This window comes from Phocoena phocoena, chromosome 10, assembly GCF_963924675.1.
Source record: "Phocoena phocoena chromosome 10, mPhoPho1.1, whole genome shotgun sequence".
In the NCBI taxonomy this organism is placed as follows: domain Eukaryota; kingdom Metazoa; phylum Chordata; class Mammalia; order Artiodactyla; family Phocoenidae; genus Phocoena; species Phocoena phocoena.
In genome coordinates this window covers 48,180,982-48,203,581 of record NC_089228.1, presented here as the reverse complement: position 1 = coordinate 48,203,581, position 22,600 = coordinate 48,180,982, and the positions used below count along the sequence as shown (strand labels likewise).

General features: G+C 41.2%; 1 protein-coding gene across 1 annotated transcript in view; it reads left to right on the top strand.

Moving 5' to 3' along the window:
• The first annotated feature begins 584 nt into the window (after positions 1-584).
• OXSR1 (oxidative stress responsive kinase 1) overlaps positions 585-22,600 on the top strand; it is a 106,163-nt gene continuing 84,147 nt past the window's right edge. Inside the window, exons 1-2 of the mRNA XM_065884990.1 lie at positions 585-962; positions 17,072-17,184. Of these exons, the coding sequence (XP_065741062.1) occupies positions 893-962; positions 17,072-17,184 (183 nt within the window). The 5' untranslated portion in view covers positions 585-892. The remainder of the gene's footprint in view (positions 963-17,071; positions 17,185-22,600) is intronic.

Sequence of the window (22,600 nt, the reverse complement as noted above, 5' to 3'; positions counted from 1 at the left end):
CTCCCTCGGGTTTCTCCACACCCTGCGGAGCCGTTTGCACGTCTCGAGGGTGTGACGGTTACACCGCGACGTCTCTTGGGAGAACTGTGCAAAGCAAGAGGCATAACCGCCACCCTGAAGGACGGGAGCCCTGTCAGAGAACGGCGCTCAGAGCGCCTGCTGGCGGGACTAATTTACGACTGACGTCCACACTCACCTATTGCCTTTCTGATTCCTTCTCAAATAAGCCAATGAATGCGACAGCGGAGACGGCAACGTGCCCCCGCCGCCAAAAGTGGCTCCGCCCCCTCCACTAAGCCGCCGTTTGGTTGCCATGCTCAGTGTGGCTACCGCTTCTGCTACTTTAGGCTCTTCTCTGGCTTTCCGATGCCCTTGTTGAACTCCTTTCAAAGCATTTCTTCCCTTCCATTGTCAACTTCCTCCTCCTCGGGCTTCTTAGTTGCTCACTGCTCATCCAGCCACACTTGAAATGGCGGCTGGAGGCGGGGCCGAGGCGGGGCGTGCCCGGCGCGGTGACGTCAGCGCGCTGCGTGTCGGCAGGTGGAGGGAGAAGGGAAAGTTTGGCCCGTGCGTGGGGCTGGGGTGGAGGGCGGGACAGAGGGGCTGGGCCGAGGCGAAGCTCCTGTAGCTGCTGCCACGGAGGCCGAGGCCGGGACCTGGGCCGGGCAGGGGAGTGCCGGCCGCGGAGGAGCAGGAGGCGAGGTCCGCGGGTGCTTCGAGCCCCCCGCTGCTCTGCCGCGCGGCCACCCGGCGCCAGGCGCCGTCGACCCGTGGCTGTTCCAGAGGCGGTTGGTGGGGGCGCGGCGGCAGCGGTTGGGGGTGGGGAGAGGCGCGGCGAGGAGAAGAGGGAGGTCAGCGAGTTTGAGGGAGGGCTGAGTGCCGTGCCGCCGTCATGTCCGAGGACTCCAGCGCCCTTCCTTGGTCCATCAACAGGGACGATTACGAGCTGCAGGAGGTGATAGGTGAGAGCTGGCGCCGCGGAGGGGGGAGGTGCCGCGCTGGATGGCGGGTGACACGCGGGAACGAGGAGACCCGCGGGAGCTCGGAGGGCGCAGGGCTCCCAGATATTCGTGGGCGCTCGAGTGGCCCGGGGGTTGGTAGGGAGCGTGGGTGAGGCTCCAGGTTTGTGCAGCGCGTGCAAGGCATGGAGGGGATTTTGAGTGGCGCGCCTGTGCGGCGCGGTGGGGTGGGGTTTGAGAGGCTCACCAGAGATTTGTGTAGTGACAGATGTTTGAACCTGAGCGACAGATGTGTCTGAGAGAGAAAGAAAAGTGAAGGTATGGGACAGGCCTTTACGAGGCGGTGCGAGAAATGGGGTATTGCAGTTTGGGGCACGGCCACCTATTCGGGGGTTGGTGGGTTAGGGTGCTTTTGTTCACTCCCGCATCCGTGCGAGAACCCGCACGAAGTGCCAGGCGTTGCTGCGGTAGAGCTGGGGATTCTCTCCAGATGAAGCTGCAGGTACCGCACTGAGCGATGTAGACACAACTTATGACTGCTTGGAATTGACTTTCTAGTCAGGGAGGTAGACAGTAAATAAGTAGGTAAATAAAAAGAATTATAGGTTTTGGCAAGTGCTAGGAAGGGAATAAACAAGATGTTCTGATAGAGGATAACGTGGAGACCTAGTTGGGGCAATTTCAAGGAAGATGCTTTTTCTGAGGCGTTTACATGTAAGTTGAGCACTGAAGGATGAGAGAGTCTTAAGAGCCTAGGGAAATTTTTTCCCTACTGAGGGATGAGGAAATGCAAAGGCTCCTGAGGAGGGAAAGAGCTTGTTGTGTTTTAGGACCTGAAAGAAGACTGGTAAGGTTAGAAAGGTAAGGGAGAAGCCAGATTTTAGGGATCTTCTCAGCCAAGGAAAGGATTTTGGAATTTTATTTTAAGTGTTATTGGAGGGCTTCAAGCAAAGACCTGAAACAATCCGATGGACCTGGCTATTGTGTGTGGAATGGATTTGAAGGGGGTCTGGGAATACCAGTTGGCAGAGACCAAAACTTGCACAAACATGGATTGTAATTCTCACAGAGGCACAGTGATTGGGGGAGGGTGGGGACTGGGGATGAGGGGAGTATTTGTTAGACAACAATAATCTAGTGATTTTAGAAATCAAAAGGGGGTGGGTTTAGCTAAACAGAAGCTCAATCCAACAGACACGAGCAGACCCTTGTGTGTTGGAGGAAGGAGATTGTCTGCTTTGCCAGATCAGCGTCCAGTCCTAAATTAGTTTTATAACAAAGAGTGTCTGAAAACTCCTTAGCTGTCTTGGCGGGGTGGGTGGTGGTGGCGGGGTGGGTAGTGTTTATTGCACCGTGTAGGTGTTTAGAGAAACTTTGTCACATTTCTTTTTTTCACTTTACTTCTTGTTTCAAAACAAATCTGGCCTAAGTTTTATCTGAAAGACAGCACATCTTTTTCCTTAAGCCACTTCATGGATCTTTACTGCATGCTGGGTCTTTGATGTGTACTGGTTGGTTCTAAAGACAGCTAGCTAGGTCTCTGTCTTGATTGATTGCTTCTGAGTCCCTCAATCAGAGTTTCTTATTGAAAAAAGGGATTAAGTGGGAAATTCCAAAATGATGTCTAAAAAGTAAGGAAAGGGGGTCCTTATCATTTTAGAAAAGGAATTTTGATTTTCTTTCTGGTAAGGTGTACATCTTTCTAGGGTGAAGAGGAGGGTTGTAGTTGTTCCGAATGCCCTTGCTATTAGGATTGCACAAGGCTCTAGAGCTTTAAAAACTTGTTAATTTGGTGTCCTCAGACCAATAAGGTGTCTGAGTGAGCAAAAGGGAGGCTCAGGCCTCTGGGTTAGGGTTAGTCTTCATCTTATTCTCAAAGTGGTCTGTGGATAAAAAGTTAACTCCAATGTGATTTGACCACCTTATTTTTAAAAACAATTTTACTCTGAGGTATAATTTCACCCATTTTTAGTATAAAATTCACCCATTTTAAAATATAAAATTAAATGATTTTTAGTAAATTTATTGTGTTGTGCACCAATCAGCATAATACAGTTTTAGAATATGTTCATCACCCCAGTGAGATCCCTTGTGTCTGTTTACAGTTAATCCCTGTTCCTACCCCCAGTTTCAGGCAACTGCAAATCTACTTTCTGTCTCCATAGATTTGCCTTTTCTGGACATTTCATATAAATGGGATCGTGTAATATGCAGTTTTTTTTGTTTGGCTTCATTCACGTAGCATAATATTTTTTCATTTTTAAAAGCAATTTATATACCATAAAATCCACCTGTTTTAAGTTTACAGTACTATAGTTTTTTAGTAAATTTACAGAGTTGTTCAGTCATCACCACAATCCAATTTTAGAACATTTCCATCATTCCAGAAAGATGCCTCATGTACATTTGCAGTCACTCCCTGCCGAAGACAACCACAGATCTACTTTCTGTCTCTATAGATTTGTCTTTTATGGAAATTTCATATAAATATCATATGTGATCTTTTATGTTTGGTTTCTTTTACTTTGTGTAATGTTTTTTGAGGTTCATCCATGTTGTAGCCTGTATTAGTACATTTTTCCTTTTCATTGGACACCACTTGATGGACATTGGGTTTCTTCTGCTTTTTGCCTATTTGGAATAATGTTGCTATGAGCATTTACATCAAATCTTCAGTGACCATGTTTCATTTTTCTTGAGTGGAATTGCTGGGTCATATGGTAGATTTATGTTTAACTTTTTAAGAAATGGACAGACTTTCAAAGTGACTGTACCATTTTACATTCCCATCAGCCATGTATGAGGGTCCCTATTTCTTTACATTTTTGCCAGCATTTGTTGTCTGTCTTTTTGATTATAGCCATCCTAGTGGATGTGAAGTGGTATTTGATCATGGTTTTGTTTTACATTTCTGTAATAACTAATAATAGAGAGTATCTCTTTTTTTTTAACATCTCTATTGGGGTATAATTGCTTTACAATGATGTGTTAGTTTCTGCTTTATAACAAAGTGAATCAGTTATACATATACATATGTTCCCATATTTCTTCCCAATAGAGAGTATCTTTTCATGTGCTTATTTGTTAGCTTTTCATATCCTTTGGTAAAATGTCATTCAAATCTTTTTCCCATTTGGGTTGCCCATTGGGTTGTTTTCTTCTCACTGAGTTATAGAGATGTGTGTGAGGGTATGTATTCATTCTGGGTATGAGTCCTTCACCTGATATATGATTTCAAATATTTACTCTCAGTCTTTTTTGGGGGGGCGGGGGAGGCGTGCCACAGCTGCGGGATCTTAGTTCCCCGACCAGGGATCTAACCCACGCCCCCTGTAGTGGAAGCGCAGAGTCTTAACCACCGGACCACCAGGGAAGTCCTGAGAAATCTTTAGTAACCCAACATCACAAAGATTTTTTTCCTATGTTTTCTTCTGTTATAGTTTAGCTCTTAAATTTAGTCCTCTGATATATTTTGAGTTAAGTTTTCTGTAAGGTGTGAGGTAAGGTGAACCATCTTGTTTTACAGATGAAGACACTGAGACATAGGAAGGTAAAATGACCTGTCTAAAGTCAGAGCTAGTTATGGGCAGAGCCAGTACTGGTGTCCAACTGTCGCCTAATCCAGGATCCTTATTTCTGCATCTGCTTTTGATTGGTTTTTGGAAGTATCTGAAGATGGTGGTCATAATCTCACCTTTTTTTTTTTTTTTGCGGTACACGGGCCTCTCACTGTTGTGGCCTCTCCCGTTGCGGAGCACAGGCTCCAGACGCGCAGGCTCAGCAGCCATGACTCACGGGCCCAGCCGCTCCGCGGCATGTGGGATCTTCCCGGACTGGGGCATGAACCCGTGTCCCCTGCATTGGCAGGCGGACTCTCAACCACTGCGCCACCAGGGAAGCCCCATAATCTCCCCTTTAAAAGGAAATATCCTTACAATGAAAAAAAACTGATCGGAGCAGATATTTTGTAGATAACCTTTTAGATACAGTTAGATTTATTCTCTTTTGTGTATCCTATTTTGTCATTTTTTTTAATGTTCTCTCTCTCATTAATAAGTTCCTGAAAGTTCTTTATGTACTTCCACTCCACTCCTCACACACTCTCTCTCACCCCATCTTCTCAAGAGGGAGGAAAAAAAGTTTTTCCTTGAACTACAGCCTAGTGCAAGTAGCAAGGCTCAGTAAAGCAGTGCATGCTTATTCTAACTTTGCTTCCATGCCAACATGTTTGGAATACAGTATTTTGTAATAAGCTGTAAGTAGCTTTCCAAATGAATCTTTGTAATTTCTTCAGATTATACTCATTTTTTTTTCAGGAAACAAATGGTTGAAGTCTGGGCAAAAAAGGCTTGGGGGAATCTTTTTGAATTTTCTGTTTCCAAAGGATTGTATTTTAAGGAAATGGTATAATGCTGTCTCCTTTCTCGTCAAAGCACATACAGTTATTTGAACTATATATCTTTTTCACATGTGCTACTTAGGACTGTATTTGGGGTTAGTTTCTCACATGGTTTTATTCTCTCTTTTTCTGGCAAAATCTTATAGAGAAGAGAAAATTCCCTTCCTAGAACATAATAAAAGCATACAAGTTGGGAATTCAAAGGACTTCCTTTTAAGGTTTCCCTGGTGGCGCAGTGGTTGAGAGTCCGCCTTCCGATGCAGGGGACACTGGTTCGTGCCCCGGTCTGGGAAGATCCCACATGCCGCGGAGCGGCTGGGCCCGTGAGCCATGGCCGCTGAGCCTGCGCGTCTGGAGCCTGTGCTCCGCAACGGGAGAGGCCGCAACAGTGAGAGGCCCGCGTACCGCAAAAAAAAAAACCGACTTCCTTTTAAAGAATTGTATCATCTTAAGCATGCTTTGGCAAAGGTTTGAACTTTAAGTATGATTACTTGTAAAAGATGTAGTATTGGTCTCACTATTAATCATTTATCTTTTCAGTGTTTTTGAGCTCCTGCCTAACCCCTACTATTGCATTAGCACTTCTGACCAGGTGCTGTACTGTATTTGATGTGTGTTGAAGCAACTGTAATAGTATGGGCTTTGGGGTTAGACTGACCTGGATTCAAATCCTGGCGTTAGCTCTTACTACCTCTCTGATCTGGGGCAATTTATATAACTGTTTTAGTGTCAGTTTTTTGTCTGTAAAATGGGAATAATGGTACCCATGTCCTTGGGGCTGTTGTGCAGATTAAGTGTAGTTGTTTGCAGGAAGCTTTTAGCTCGTATTCATTGCTCCATACAATCTCTTTGTTATCTCTTTCTTTTTTTCTTCTTTTTCTGTTTCTTAATTTTTGGTACTGCCATAAAATGTGAAATACATGATTTGGAATCTTGTAACACTTGTAATCTTGTAATGTTTTGAATCTGTTGTAATGTTTATTGGACCATCACTGCATCTTTTTTTTTTCTTACTTCCAGATCTTATTCAGGTTTAGATGGATTTAAGGATTTATGCTGGACATGGTAGTATAGCAGTGTAAGGCCCTGCCACCTGTTTTATTGCCCACGATACAATATAGTGGCAAAGTGGGAAACCAGTCTGTCAAGGGCTGTGCCATGTGGCTTTTGTTATCATGCATTTTTTTTTTTTTTTTTTTTTTTTTTTTTTTTGTGGTATGCGGGCCTCTCACTGTTGTGGCCTCTCCCGTTGCGGAGCACAGGCTCTGGACGCACAGGCTCAGCTGCCATGGCTCACGGGCCTAGCTGCTCCGCGGCATGTGGGATCTTCCCGGACTGGGGCATGAACCCGTGTCCCCTGCATTGGCAGGCAGACTCTCAACCACTGCGCCACCAGGGAAGCCCATTTTGGTTTTTGTTTGTTTGTTTGTTTTGGTTTTTGTTTTACTTTTTGTTTATTTTTTGGCTGTGTTGGGTCTTCATTGCTGCATGCGGGTTTTCTCTAGTTGCGGCAAGCTGGAGCTACTCTTCTTTGCAGTGTGTGGGCTTCTCATTGCAGTGGCTTCTCTTGTTGGGGAGCATGGGCTCTAGGTGCACGGGCCCAGTAGTTGTGACTCACAGGCTCTAGAGCGCAGGCTCAGTAGTTGTGGCGCATGGGCTTAGTTGCTCTGCGGCACGTGGGATCTTCCTGGACCAGGGATCAAACCCATGTCCCCTGCATTGGCAGGCAGATTCTTAACCACTGTGCCACCAGGGAAGTCCTGTGTTACCATGCATTTTTAAAAGTCTCAATAAATATTTACTGTTTACCTCATCCTAGGTTTAGAAAATTGTTCTTTAAGATCCGTTTTTAGTAAGGTGTGATTCATCTACCTTTGATACTGTGGTGAAGGCAGCCTACTAGCTTTAGTCTCTACTTTCCCTACCCTTTTAAATTTTCATTAGTTGTTCACTAGCTACACATTTGATGTCTAAAGTATTGGTTTCCAAATACAGATTCCAGGATCCCACCTCTAGCTCTTCCATAAATGTGAAAGCCATTATTTTCTATTGATAGAGTGATGCTTAATGGTTAGTGTATTTTCTCCCCCTGATTGGAAGACTTAGCTATGATAACATTTTCAGTAAGGCCAGCATTGGGCCAACAACCTTATAGGGTTGTATCAAATAGGGATTGCATTTGGCTGCATGTAATGGAAAACAAATAATAGTGGCTTAATAAAATACTTTTTTGCTCCCTTTATATGACACGAAAACTGGAGTGGCAGCCTAGGTGCCATTAGGCACCCAGGCTCGTAGTTTTTCACTCCACTCTACTTAGCACTGGACTTGCATTCTCATAGTTGCAAGACAGTTGTTCCACCCCTAGCCTTGTGCTTGTGTTCCAGGCCAGAAGAATATGGTAAAAGGACAAAGTCACATGACGACTCAGCTGGCTCCCTTTCAAAGGGCTTTCTTTCCTGGAAGCCTTACTCAGTGATACATTCCTATTTTATTGGACAGAACTGTGTCATTTGGCCATTTGCAAATGAAATGAAGCTTTTTATCCAAGCATGTTATTACTTAAAGCAAAATAGGTAAAAGTTCTCTTATTAAAGAAGGGAAAACTGTATGTTGGCTAGGCAACTAAAAATGTTGGCCTCAGGTTTTTTTAATTTTAATTAAAATAGTTAAATAAGACACTGCAAGTAAATAATTTAACCTGACACATAAATAATCAGTTAATGTTCTCTTTAAAGAGTCAGTTGCCTACCAATTAAGAGTATGGTGTTGAAACGTCATGTAGTTCTGGTTTCTAGGCCCTACTCTGCATCTTACTAATTTATGACCTAAGTCTTACCTTTGCTTGCATTGCTTTGTAAGATCAATAATACCTAATTCATGGGATTATTGTGAGAATTAGATGGAAAAAAAAGAAGTGCAAGTAAGGAGAGTGCTCAGCATAGTACTTGGCGCACAGAGTAAGTGCTCAATAAATGGTAACGCTCACAATGGTAATAATGAGGTAATGCCCGTTAGGTAATGAGGTAATGCCCGAAGACTGGGCTATTCTTGTGTTTGTTCTGCCCCAAATGAGCAAAAATTTTTTTTCTTGAAAATATATGCCACTACTTGAGTCATGAATCTATTCAACAAATATTTACTGACCTCCACTTGTGTGTCAGGCACTCTTTGGATGCTAGAGATACAGCAGCAAAGCAGACAGACAGAAATCCCTTGTGGTGGTGATGAAGGACAAATATAAAGTAGGGAAAGGGGTTGCAAACTGCTAGGGATAGAGGTGAGTTTTAAAGAGGTCAAGGAAAGCCTCACCGAGAAGGTGACATTTGAGGAAAGATCTGAAGGAGGTGGAGAAGTGAACATGGTGGTTATCTGTAGGTAGCTTGGTCTAAGCAGAGGGAACATGCGGAGCGCAAAGGTCCTGAAGAAGGAGCACACTGATGTGACTAAGGAATAATGAGGTAAGGGTGGCTGGAGCAGAGTGATTCAGAGGTTGAAGAGGCAGACCGGTTGAAGAGATCAGGAGAGTAAGGTGGTAGGTAGGGATGGATGTCCCTGGCCATCAGATGGTATGAAGCGTGGTGAGTCATTGTGGTACTTGGCTTTTGCTTTGCGTAAGATTTTACGTTTTAAAAGGACAACCTGGGCTGCTACGTGGAGAATAGTTTTTTAAGGGTATGAGGGTAGGAGAGGTTATCCAGGGGAGAGAGGTAGTAGTGGAGGTGGTCAGAAGCAGTCAGATGCTGGTGTAGCATATTTTGAAGTTAGAGATATGCCATTGGATTGGATGTGAGAAGTATCCAAGATATTTGGCAGGAGCATCCAGAAGGATGGGGTTAATATCCGTTGAGATAGAGATCACCAGAGTGAACAGGAGCGAGAGATGATTCATTGCAAAACCATCAGGCTGCTTGAATAATTACTCAGAGCATATGGCAGTGTCTTTATTTTCATCTTTGTATGGAGAGAGAGCGTGATTTTTATGATAATGACTGTCCTTACAGCTGTTTCTGTAAAGGAGCTTTAATTTTCAGTATGACTCTGACAAGAGGGCTTATTCAGAAAAAGGTTTATGAAATTGTAAAGTCCTGTATTTTCCATGGTTCAGGTGACAGTGCCTTAGTCATCTTTCAGAATAAACAGTCTGGACTAGCTCTTTAGTTGGTGTTAAAGCCTTACTGAAAAATACTTAAGATCTTTAGAATATGTATCTGTAATAGTGACGGTTGGTCAGAATTTGGGGGGAAAATATCTTCAGTTGATTTGGTTCATTTGATTTATTTTTTCCTCACAGGTAGGAATAAAATCCATATTTTTGCTTACTCTTTTAAATTTCAGGATCTAGTAAAGTGGAGGGAGACTGTGAAATTTTTTTTAGTCCCGCTCATGCCTTTAGGCAGCTCCTTTTCTGTTTCAAGAGATAACATTACCCAGTTTGAAGGATTTCAGGAGAAAGCTCAGTCATGGTTTTTCACTTTAATCCATTCTGGTATGTAATGTACACTAACATAGCAGTTAAAGAACCAGCTAGGAGAGGACAGAAGAGTGGAAGAGGGGACATGGGGGATGGTGCATGGAAGGTGCAAAACATGTAAAATAGTGAACTTCTGAATTAGGATGCTTTATTGGAAATTGTTTTACATTTTCCATTATATTATTCTTCATATTAAGCCAATGCTTTTTTGCTGGCATTAGAACAGTAGCTTTCACACTTTGACTAAACCATTCCTAATAGTTACCTTTTACATATTTTCATGTGTATTTACACTGAAGTAAAAGTTTTACAAGATAATATTTGCATTTTTATTTTTTTATATATTTTTTAATTGAAGTATAGTTGATAGATAATGTTTACTTTTACTGTGTGCAATACATACTGATGGTTTCTAATTTGATTCTGTTTTCTCTAAGAAAAATGATGGTTGAAACCCAGTAAGTTGACTTGTGGTTTGAAAAATTCCTCATGAAGGAACCTGCTTTAAAGAAGAGAAAGAAAAAATATGTATTGTGGGGCTTCCCTGGTGGCACAGTGGTTGGGAATCCGCCTGCCAATGCACTAAACACGGGTTCGAGCCCTGGTCCAGGAGGATCCCACGTGCTGCAGAGCAACTGGGCCCGTGTGCCACGGCTGCTGAGCCTGCGCTCTGCTTCGAGCCACAGCTCCTGAATCCCGTGTGCATGGAGCCCGTGCTCCACACGGGGAGAGGCCGCCGCAACGAGAAGCCCGCGCACCATGACAAAGAGTAGCCCCTGCTCACCGCAACTAGAGAAAGCCCGCGCACAGCAATGAAGACCCAGTGCAGCCAAAAATAAATAAATTTATTTTAAAAAATATGTATCGCACAGTAATTATATTAAGAAAAAGCAATTTTGAGTAGAATGCTTCATGTAAAATACAACATGCTTTCAATATTTTCTTCCCCCATGCCCTCTTTTGTAAACATTTTTGTGAAATTACTTTTTAAAAAAATAATGTATTTATTTATTTATTTTGGCTGCGTTGGATCTTCGTTGCTGGGCGCGGGCTTTCTCTAGTTGCGGCGAGTGGAGGCTACTCTTCGTTGCAGTGTGCGGGCTTCTCACTGCGGTGGCTTCTCTTGTTGTGGAGCATGGGCTCTAGGCGCATGGGCTTCAGTAGTTGTGGCACTTGGGCTCAGTAGTTGTGGCACTTGGGCTCAGTAGTTGTGGCTCACGAGTTCTAGAGCGCAGGCTCAGTAGTTGTGGTGCACGGGCTTAGTTGCTCCGTGGCATGTGGGGTCTTCCGAACCAGGGATCGAACCCGTGTCCCCTGCATTGGCAGGTGGATTCTTAACCACTGCGCCACGAGGGAAGTCCCTGAAATTACTTTCTATTTGGGAAGAAAATGAGAAAATGGAGAGGAAGGAAGAAAGAATTTAATGATTGTACATTTTTTCTTTTTTATTGTTTACATTTCATCTCTATCCAAGGCTGTATGTACAGGAGAACCCATGATTAAAACGTTGAAAAAAACTACAGTTTAAGTGGTATGGCTAGAGATGGGGAGTTGGTGAGGATAATTTATCCTCATGTGTTTTGGTAAAGATTCAAGTACTTTAGAAGCGTAATAAACCTACCTTATATCAAATACTTGAGGAGACACAGCTATGTCTTTTAACAGTTTAAATGTCTGATAGGAAGATAATAGGTAAATAAATGAACAATAATGACATTTATTGAGCATTGCCATTTCCCAGCACGTAATCAGGGAACCAAGACTTACCCTGCTAATGGTGGCAGAGTTTGTTTGAATCTAAGTGTGTTTTCCATGGAGCTTCCTGAAGTTAGGTGAGTTTTGACTTGGGCTTTAAAAGGAGGGGGAGGTATGGATTAATATGTAGAAAGCAAGCAAGGTGAATGGTTTGCACAGAGGAATGGAGATGGAGAAAACTAAATTGCATCCAGGGTATGGAAAATAAGTTAAAGTGTTGAGTTATCAAGAAGTACAGTATTGGGACTTCCCTGGTGGTGCAGTGGTTAGGAATCCGCCTGCCAGTGCCGGGGACACGGGTTCAAGCCCTGGTCGGGGAGGATCCCACATGCTGCAGAGCAGCTAGGCCTGTGCACCACAACTACTGAGCCTGTGCTCTAGAGCCCATGAGCCACAACTACTGAGCCTGTGAGCCACAACTACTAAAGCCCACATGCCTAGAGCCCATGCTTTGCAACAAGAGAAGCCACCGCAATGAGAAGCCCGCGCACCACAACAAAGAGTAGCCCCCACTCGCTGCAACTAGAGAAAGCCCGTGCGCAGCAATGAAGACCCAATGCAGCCATAAATAAATAAATGAAATTAAAAAAAAAGAAAGTACAGTATCAAGTAGTGGCTGTGGTTTAGTGATCTGAGGAGTGATATAGTGCAAATGGACCTTGAAGATTATTTTATTAAGGGTAATAGATGGATTGAAGCCTAGGCTTTTTTTCTCTTTTTTTTTAAGCAATCTACGGAACTTAGAGCTTACTATCTGTATGTGTACTGTACTCATTTGTGTGCACGTGTGTATGGTTCTGTGCAGTTTTATTACACGTGTACCTTTGTGTAACTACCACTAACTAAATTCAAGACACAGAACTGTATTCCACCACAAAGTCCCTCTGGCTACCCCTTTGTAGCCCTCCTAACCTGACTACTCACATCCCTAATCCCTGACAACCACTAATCTGTTCTCTGTTGCTGTTATTTTTGTTATTTCAAGAGTGTTGTATATTATATAAATGGAGTCATAAAATATGTAACTTTCTGAGCTTGGCTTTTTTCATTCAGCATAGTGCCCTTGAGGTTCATCCAAGTAATTGTGCATATCAATAGTTTGTTCATTTTTATTGCTGAGTAATATTTGTCTGTGTGGACATACCATATGTTTAACCATTCACCTGTTAAAGGATATTTGGGTAGTTTCCAGTTTTTAGCTATTATGAATAAAGCTGCTGTGAATATTCATGTACAAGTTTCTGTGTGAACAGAAACTTGTATATGAATTTTTAATTTCTCTCAGAAAAATTTTAATTTTAATTTCTCTCAGATAAATACCCAGTCATACAAATGCTGAGTTGTACAAGTTCATTTTTAGTTTTAAAAGAAATGGCCTAACTATTTTCCAGAGTGGCTATACCATATTTTATATTTCTGCCTACATTGTATGAGTGATCCAGTTTAACCATATCCTCACCAGCATTTGTATTATCACTTAAAACAATTTATTTTAGCCATTCTAGTAGGTTATTCCATCGCTGTTGAATTGCTTTTGTACCTTTGTCAAAAATCACTGTGGGGGGCTTCCCTGGTGGCGCAGTGGTTGAGTCCGCCTGCCGATGCAGGGGACACGGGTTCGTGCCCCGGTCTGGGAAGATCCCACATGCTGCGGAGCGGCTGGGCCCGTGAGCCATGGCCGCTGAGCCTGCGCGTCCGGAGCCTGTGCTCCACAACGGGAGAGGCCACAACAGTGAGAGGCCCACGTACCACACATACACACACAAAAATCACTGTGGCACATTTGTGTGAATCTATTTCTGGTTTCTCTGTTTTGTGTGTGTGTGTGTATGTCTGTCCCTCTGTCTATACCACACTGTCTTGATTACTGTAACTATATAAGTCTTTAAATTGGATGGTATGAATCCTCCAACTTTGTTCTTTTTTTTAAAATTATTTTTATTTATTTTATTTTTGACTGCATTGGGTCTTTCTGGTGCACAGGCTTCTCATTGTGGTGGCTTCTCTTGTTGTGGAGCAGGGGCTCTAGGTACACAGGCTTCAGTAGTTGTGGCTTGAGGGCTCTAGAGCGCAGGCTCAGTAGTTGTGGCACACAGGCTTAGTTGCTCTGCGCCATGTGGGATCTTCCTGGACCAGGGCTCAAACCCGTGTTCCCTGCATTGGCAGGCAGATTCTTAACCACTGCACCACCAGGGAAGCCCTGTTCATCTTCTTTACTATGGTGTTGATTATTCTAGGGCCTTCCCTTTTCATATAAACTTTAGAGTAAGCTTGTCTATGTGTACAGAATACTTTGCCAGGAGTGTGATAGGAATTGCCTTAAACCTATATGGAGTCAATTTGGGGAGTATTGACATCTTTACTGTGTTGATTTTTCGAATCCATGAACATGGTAAGTCTCCAGTTATTTAGTTCTTTTTTGTTTTCTTTGTTTGGTATTTTGTAATTTTCAGCATATAGATCCTATTCATATTTTATTGGATTTATACCTAAATGTTTCATTTTGGGGGAGCAATTGTAAATGATATTGTATTTTAAGATTTTGGTTTCCACTTGATTGGTGTTAGTACATAGAAATGCAGTTGGTTTTTGTGTGTTGACCTTTTATCTTGCAACCTTGCTAAACTCTTTTATTAGTTTTAGAAGCTTTTCTTGTATAGATGGTCATGACATCTACAAACAGGGACAGTTTTATTTCTTCTTTTCCAATCTGGATGCCTTTTATTTCTTTTTCTTGCTTTATTGTGTTGTCTAGGACTTCCAGTGCTATGTTGAATAAAAGTGATAAGAATGAACATCTTAGCCTTTTTCCCAATCTTAGAGGGAAGGCAGTCTTTCACCAGTATGATGTTAGCTGTAAGGTTTTTTTTTTGTAGATGTTCTTTATGAGGTTGAAGAAGTTCCCCTCTATTCCTAGTTTGCTGAGAGCTTTTTTATCATGAATGGTGTTGAATTTTTATAAAGTGTTTTTGTGTCAGTGGATATGCTCATATGATTTTTCTTCTTTAGCCTGTTGATACAGTGTATTACATTGATTTTTTTTTTTTAATTGTACCAGCCTTGCATACCTGGAATACATACTACTTGGTTGTGGTGTAGTATCTATTGCTGGATTCAATTGGCTAACATTTTGTTAAGGATTTTGCAGCTAAGTGCATGAGAGGTATTGGTCTGTAGTTATTTTGTTTCGTTTTGTTTTTTCTTGTGATGTCTTTGTTTTGTTTTGGTGTTGGTAATACTGGCTTCATGAAATGAGTTGGAAAGTGCTCCTGCTTCTTCCTTTTTTTCTAAATTGTTGAATTATGAGTTAAAATTGTTTGTAGTATTCCCTTTTTTAAAAAGATCAAGGTATGTCACTTAACATAAAACTAACCATTTTTTTTAACATCTTTATTGGAGATATAATTGCTTTACAATGTTGTGTTAAAAACTAACCATTTTTTAAGTGTACAGTTTAGTGTTTTTTTAGTATATTCACAGTGTTTTGCATCCATCATCATTGTCTAATTCCAGAGCATTTTCCTCACCCCAGAAAGAAATTGTACCCATTAAGCATTAACCTCCCATTTTCCTCTTCTCCCAGCCCCTGGTAACTACTAATCTGTTTTCTGTGTCTATGGATTTGCCTGTTCTATGGACATTTCATATATATGGAGTTATACAATATGTGGTCTTTTGTGATTGGTTTACTTCTTATAGTATGTTTTCAAGGTTCCTCCCTTGGCTCATGACTCCATTACTCTTACCTCTGCTTTCATTGTCTCATCTTCTCTGACTCTGACCCTCCTTCGTCTCTTTTATAAAGACCCTTGTAATTAAATTGGGCCTACCCAGATAATCCAGGATCATCTTTCCATCCTTAATTTAATAACATGTGCCAAGTCTTTTTGCCATTTATGGTAACATTCACAGGTCTCAAGAATTAGGATGTGGTCACCTTTGGGGGGCGGGTATTATTCTACCTACCACACAGATTTTAGAGCTTTTATTATTATTCCACTTCTCCCTGAAGCTCTGTTCTTTTTTTCAGTCTGTTTTCTCTCTGCTGTTTAGATTGAGTAAAATTATTGATCTTATCCTCAAGTTCACTGAATTTATCCTGTTATCTCTCTTTTTCTATTGAGCTTCTCCAGCAGGTTTTATATTTTGGAAATTATATGTTTTAGTTGTATAATGTCCAGTTGGTGCTTTTTTTTTTTTTTAGTAACTTCTGTTTCCTTATTGAGGCTTTTCTATTTTTTTATTTTGTTTTAAGATAATTCTTAACTGTTTGTTGAAGCACTTTTATGATGGCTGCTTAAAAATTCTTGTCAGGTAATTCCAACTAGTAATTCATCTTGGTGTTTGTATCAGTGTGATTGTCTTTTCTCATTCAAGTGTGTTTTTCCTGGTTCTTGGTGTGACGACGTGATTTTCTTTTTTTAAATCGTGTGATGGACATTTAGGATATTAATGTTAGGAGACTCCTGATCCTATTTAAAATTTCTATTTTAGTAGGCAGTTACTCTACTTAGATTTAATGTGTAAGTCCTGGCCTACTTTTGTGAGCTATGTAATTCTTACGATAAGTGAGTTTTCAGAGCTCTGGCAGTGTTATTATCTTCTGCTTTATTCTTCTGGCACAGCAGGACTCCTATTTAATCTCTGCAGGTGTTAACCTGGGTTGACAGGTGGGTGTGGGTCTGGTTCCCCCCTTCCGCCCCCCACCCCCTCTGCTGCTGCTGTGGGCAGATTGGCTGGATGTTGCCCAGGTGTGGGGCAGGGACCTAGTTGCTCCTGTGGTGCATCTGGCCTGCTGCTGTCTGGGTGTGGGGTGGAGACCCCACTGATGCTGATGCTGTGGTGGGTTGGGTGGATTGTCCTGGATAACGATTGGGAAATCTGTCTTCTAGGTTGCTACTGAGCTTCCCCTTTCACAGTCCTTTGGCTAGAAAGGATTTTTCTCATTTGTCTGTTTGGCTATCCCTGTTGGTTCCAGGAAGCAGGCTGTTCTGGTGCCCACTCATGGATATGTGCGAGATAAAAAAAAAACCCAGGGAGCTTACAGTAGTGCTTTTCCTCACGTCCTGAGGGTCCTAGCCAGCCCATCTGCTTCTTTCCACCTTTCAGATTGTCTTTATGATTGTTGAATTATTTCTAAGGTATTTAGTTGTATTTAGAGGAGAAGAGCAGGGAAATGTGAGCCTACACCATCATATTCTAGAACTTCTGGAACTCAAGCAGCTTTTATTTGTGTGTGTGTGTGTGTGTGTGTGTGTGTGTGCGCGCGCGCGCACGTCTGCTGGTATTTATTGACAATTCTATGAAATGGTCAAGGCTTTTGCTTTTATTGACACCCTACTTTTTAGAGTGTTTCTCTGCATTTTTTGTTGAGTGTAAGAATAAGTTAAGAATTATTCTCTTGTTTAAATTGTGTAGGAATTTTAAATGTCTTGTTTGTATCTACCCCTCTACATATTTACTCACTTGTATATTTATCTTTAGGGAGTGGAGCGACGGCTGTGGTCCAAGCAGCATATTGTGCCCCTAAAAAGGAGAAAGTGGCGATCAAACGGATAAACCTTGAGAAATGTCAAACTAGCATGGATGAACTCCTGGTATGCACTTCTCGTATTTCTTGTATATTCATGTTAGAGTGGGAAATAACTTGAAGTTTTTTATTTTTTAAAAAGGTTTGTGATTTCTTCATTAATAAGTAATGCTTATTATAAAATTTATAAAATCCAGGTAAGTAGAAAAAAATTATAGTCCTCTCATTCTGAGATTGACACTTGCTATATGTGCACATTTAAACATCTTTGTATTTTCATAATAATGTAACCATATACTTGTTCTTTCAATTAAAAATTTATCATAGAATTCTTTCTATGTCTATAAATATGAATTAATGTAGCTTTCAATATGTATGTAGTGTTCCGTTGAATACTTTATCTAACCTGTTCTCTAGTATTGGATGATTTTTGTTTCCTCTTTGTTGTTATAAACAATGCTTGCTTACTTCTCACTTTCCTTAAAATAGTATCATGCAATTGTGATTTCTGGGTCAAATGAAATATACTTTAAAAGGCTTTAGCCTTCTAGGAACATGGTACCAACCTGCATTCTGACCATTGTTGCAGGATGAGAGGTAGAATGACCCCCCAGCAGCACTGGCTTCTCCAAGGGCTAGGGTATCCCAAGGATCCACAGCTGCATGAGATGTTCTGTGGCGTTAAAAGCTAGCCACACAGGGATTGTTTTGTACTTTTATGCTCCATGACACATAGAGTAGTTTTTAAGTATATAGTAAGTACTCAGCAAGGGAAATGAAATAGTTTTTCCAAATCATTTAATTTTTTAAATCCTCAGTTTCTTTGGTTTAAATTGGAAATAATATCTGCTTCTGCTTTGTGTACTTCATGAGGTTTTTCTTTTTTTTTTTTTTTAATAAATTTATTTATTTATTTATTTATGGCATTGGGTCTTCGTTGCTGCGCATGGGCTTTCTCTAGTTGTGGTGAGCGGGGGCTACTCTTTGTTGCGGTGTGCGGGCTTCTCATTGCGGTGGCTTCTCTTGTTGCACAGCACGGGCTCTAGGCAGGCGGGCTCTAGAGTGCAGGCTCAGTAGTTGTGGCGCACGGGCTTAGTTGCTCCATGGCATGTGGGGTCTTCCGAACCAGAGATCGAACCCGTGTCCCCTGCATTGGCAGGCGGATTCTTAACCACTGCGCCACCAGGGAAGTCACTTATGAGGTTTTTCTTGAAGATTGAATGATATAGTACTTGAAAACCATAAACTGCCACACAAATATGAGCTAATATTGTTAAGTAATTTCTCTAAGATCATGTACAGCTAATAGTAGAAAGGACAGGAACTAAGACTGGTATGATCTATCGGTCCTGGATTGGGTTTAATTTCTGGTGTAGTCTGTAGTGAGTATTTAGGGAATAATTGGAATAAAGTAAAAGATAATAGAATTATATATTGAACTTTCAGCAGATGAGACAAATGTATTTCTTCAGGAGTTGGTAATGCATAAGCAGAAGCTGAAGAGTTGGGTTGCTGGAGTGATCTAGAGCTGTCTTTGGTGAGAGAACACACACTTGGAAGGAGATGCTGATTGAAACACTATGTGACGAACTTGGATTTACAGATGCCAGCAATACCTTAGAGCACCATTTGGGCATTTGAACTGCAGTGATCATAAAAGAAGTCTAAATTGTAAATTAATTCTTATTGTTAAAGAAAAACAATATTTAAAAAAAATTTTTTTTTCACATCTTTATTGGAGTATAATTGCTTTACAGTGTTGTGTTTGTTTCTGCTGTACAACACATTGAATCAGCTATACGTATACATACATCCCCATATCCCCTCCCTCTTCAGCATCCCTCCCAGCCTCCCTATCCCATCCCTCTAAGTCATCACAAAGCATCGAGTTGATCTCCCTGTGCTATGCAGCAGCTTCCCACTAGCTATCTATTTTACATTGGGTAGTGTATATATGTCAGTGCTACTATCTCACTTCATCCCAGCTTCCCCTTCCCCCCGTGTCCTCAAGTCCATTCTCTATGTCTGTTTCTTTATTCCTGCCCAGCCACTAGGTTCATGAGTACCGCTTTTTTAGATTCCATATATATGCGTTGGCATACGGTATTTGGAAAAACCTTTTTGTTTTTTTGGTATGCGGGCCTCTCACTGTTGTGGCCTCTCCCGTTGCAGAGCACAGGCTCCGGACGCGCAGGCTCAGCGGCCATGGCTCATGGGCCCAGCTGCTCCGCGGCATGTGGGATCTTCCCAGACCGCGGCACGAACCCATGTCCCCTGCATCGGCAGGCAGACTCTCAACCACTGCGCCACCAGGGAAGCCCCATACTAAGCTTTTGATGTTGTGATTTTAAATTTTATTTTCAAAACTGTCTTTATTATTATGCAGAAAGGATGCTCTGGGTTCTCCAGAGAGTACTGATGTAAACCAATTACAGGTGTGTAATGTGTGTGACAGTTATTAGTGAGGACGCAGTATATTGCTCCTTTCTCTTGTTAAAATGTTTTCTTGTCTGACAGCCTTTGCTAAGTGTGATCACAAAGTCGGCTGTCAAATCTTACTACATTTATTTTCTCCAGAGATTTTACTCACAGACTTTTCTCTGAGAAAGGCAACTATGTAATATATTGAGATTTTTCTCTCCTCTGGTAGATGCTAGGACTAGATTCATTGAACAAACATCTGAGGGGACCATTAAGAGGCTTAAAATGTCTTTTCTTCTGCCAAGAGGCTCACAATCTAGTTGAAGAGTTAAGGCTCTTGCCTGCTGTACATGGCAGAGTGTGACAAATGCCTAGGAGAGGTATAAGTACTGTGTTGAAATAAGAGGAAGAAGGGAGCTACCAGTTATGAAAGTGGAGGCCTTTGTGGAGATGTTTGTGTCCTGGGCCACCTGGGCTGGGAAGACTTTGAAGAGGCAGAGATGGAGACCCTGCTGGGCAGGGGTTTAAGATCAGCAAAGAATAGCATATTATATATTAACATTATGAATATATATGATATTATATATTAATATAACTGAAACATTTTTATAAAACAATTTTTTTTGAGCATTTCTTTTTTTTTTTACATCTTTATTGGAGTATAATTGCTTTACAATGGTGTGTTAGTTTCTGCTTTATAACAAAGTGAATCAGTTATACATATACATATGTTCCCATATCTCTTCCCTCTTGCGTCTCCTCCCTCCCACCCTCCGTATCCCACCCCTCCAGGCGGTCACAAAGCACCAAGCTGATCTCCCTGTGCTATGCGGCTGCTTCCCACTAGCTATCTACCTTATGTAAAGCAATTCTTAATTATGTGGAATGCACTCTGATTTTCTATCCTATTTTTGTTTGTCTGTTTTTTTTTTTAATGTGATCCACTAAATTTATTTCATGACCCATATGAGTTGCATCCCATAGGTTGAAGAACACAAAGAGATATTGAGACTAAATTCAGGCAGTGACAGTGATAATGGAAAGGAAGACACAAATTCCCTAGACATTTTATAGATGGAAAAATTGTTAGTACTAGAATGAGCACTCTATGAGGGCAGGGACTGTTCACCCTGAGTGAATGAATAAATTAACATTACTTGGGGACTGACTGAATAGTGTGAAGTGGAGGAAAGCCACCTACGTTGGAGTAATCAGAAAACCAGGGAGTAAATAGTAGAAATCAAGATGAGTGAGTCAAGAAGGAATGAACAGTCCATCAGTAAAACATGGCTTCAGGTGGAGAACTGAAAATTCCAGACAAAAGATCTGGTATTAGCAGACAATAAAGGACTTTCAGGAAAGCATTTTCATGAGTAGGGGTGGAATCACTTATGAGTGTTAAGGAAGCTGCTGGGAAATTTGAGTCAGAATGAATATACCACTCTTGCAGAGCACTTAATATATATATTTTTTCTTTTTGAAAGGAAAGGGAAAAGGATAACTCCAAGGGGAATTAAGAGGAATAGAAGAGAAGAAATGGAATATTTAAGGCCCTTTTAATCTTTAAAATTTATGGCTCTCCTGCTAGCCTCCTTTTTTTTGTTGTGGTTGTTTTTTGTTTGTTTTTATTATTTTTTTTTAGTTGTAGTTGATTTACAGTGTTTCAGGTGTACAGCAAAGTGATTGAGTTATACATACACATATATATATATATATGTATATGTATACTTTTTCAGATTCTTTTCCATTATGGGTTATTACAGAATATTGAATATAGGTCCCTGTGCTATACAGTAGGTCTTTATTGTTTATCTGTTTTATATATAGTAGTGTGTATCTGTTGATCTCAAATTCCCGATTTGTCCCCCTGCCATAGTCTCCTTTTAGAAAACCCTTTGTAGTACTCTTTTTTCCAGGATTAAGCTCAAAACCTTTTGCTTAACATTTAAGACCTTGGACCATTTGACCCCAGCTCTTTGCATTGTCACTCCTCTATGTGATTTCTGTCTCTTTCACCTCTCCTGTCCAGTTAGTCACCAAGTCCTATTGTTTATACCTCTTTAGTATCATCTCTTGACTCTTCCCTTTCTTTTCATTCATATTGCCACTTATTTTTTTTAACTTTTTATTTTGTGATAGTCTCAACCTTACAGAAGAGCTGCTAAAGCAGCATAGAAAGTCCCCATATGCTGTTCACCCAACATCTCCTAAGAGTAACATAACCATAGTACAGTAATCTAAACTGAGAAATTAGCTGTTTATCGTTTTTAAGGCCATTATCATCTCACCCAGCTCATGGCAACAACCTTGAACAGAGTCTTTCCCTTTAGTCTTGCCTTCTCTCTTTTATTTTCTACATTACAGCCAGAGTGATTTTTATGAAAAAATAAATATAGTTAAACCTTTGATTCCTTTCCATTGCTGTTAGGATGAAGCCTAAATTATTGAACACAGTTACAAGTTCCTTTATGATACAGTCCCAGGTTAATTAAACAATCAAAACCCCTAAAAACATTTATCTTTCCTATTTCAGTGTCAGTGTAGTAAAACTTCTTATAGGAAGCTTTCCCTGATTGTCACTCCTAATTTTTGGTAATTCACCTCTCCGATGAAATCATGTAGTATTTAGTACTTCTCCTATCAGAGTTTCTTCATCTGTGTTATTAATTAGTATTTGTCTGACTTCTTCACCAGACTGTAAGTTTCATGAGGGTTCACCATTGTGGTCAAGCACCTAGGACTGTGCCTGGCACAGAGTAGGCATTTGGTAAATTTCTGTTGAAAGCATGAACTGCTTAACCTTAGACAGGTTTACTCCTGTGTCCTAAAATCTGTCTTGCTTATTTCATCCTTTTTTTGTAATTTTATGTGCTTTGCACCTTGTACTGCTATAACGTCCCACATCCTGCAGAACTAAACGTAGTTCCCACCCTCTCTGTGAAGACTTCTTGCCTGCCTTAACTGTTCTTTCCTCTGGATTCTTGTAACATTTACTATCTTTACTGCTCATTTGGCACATATATGCTGTTCTCTTTATATTCCCTCTTATATGTACCTATCTT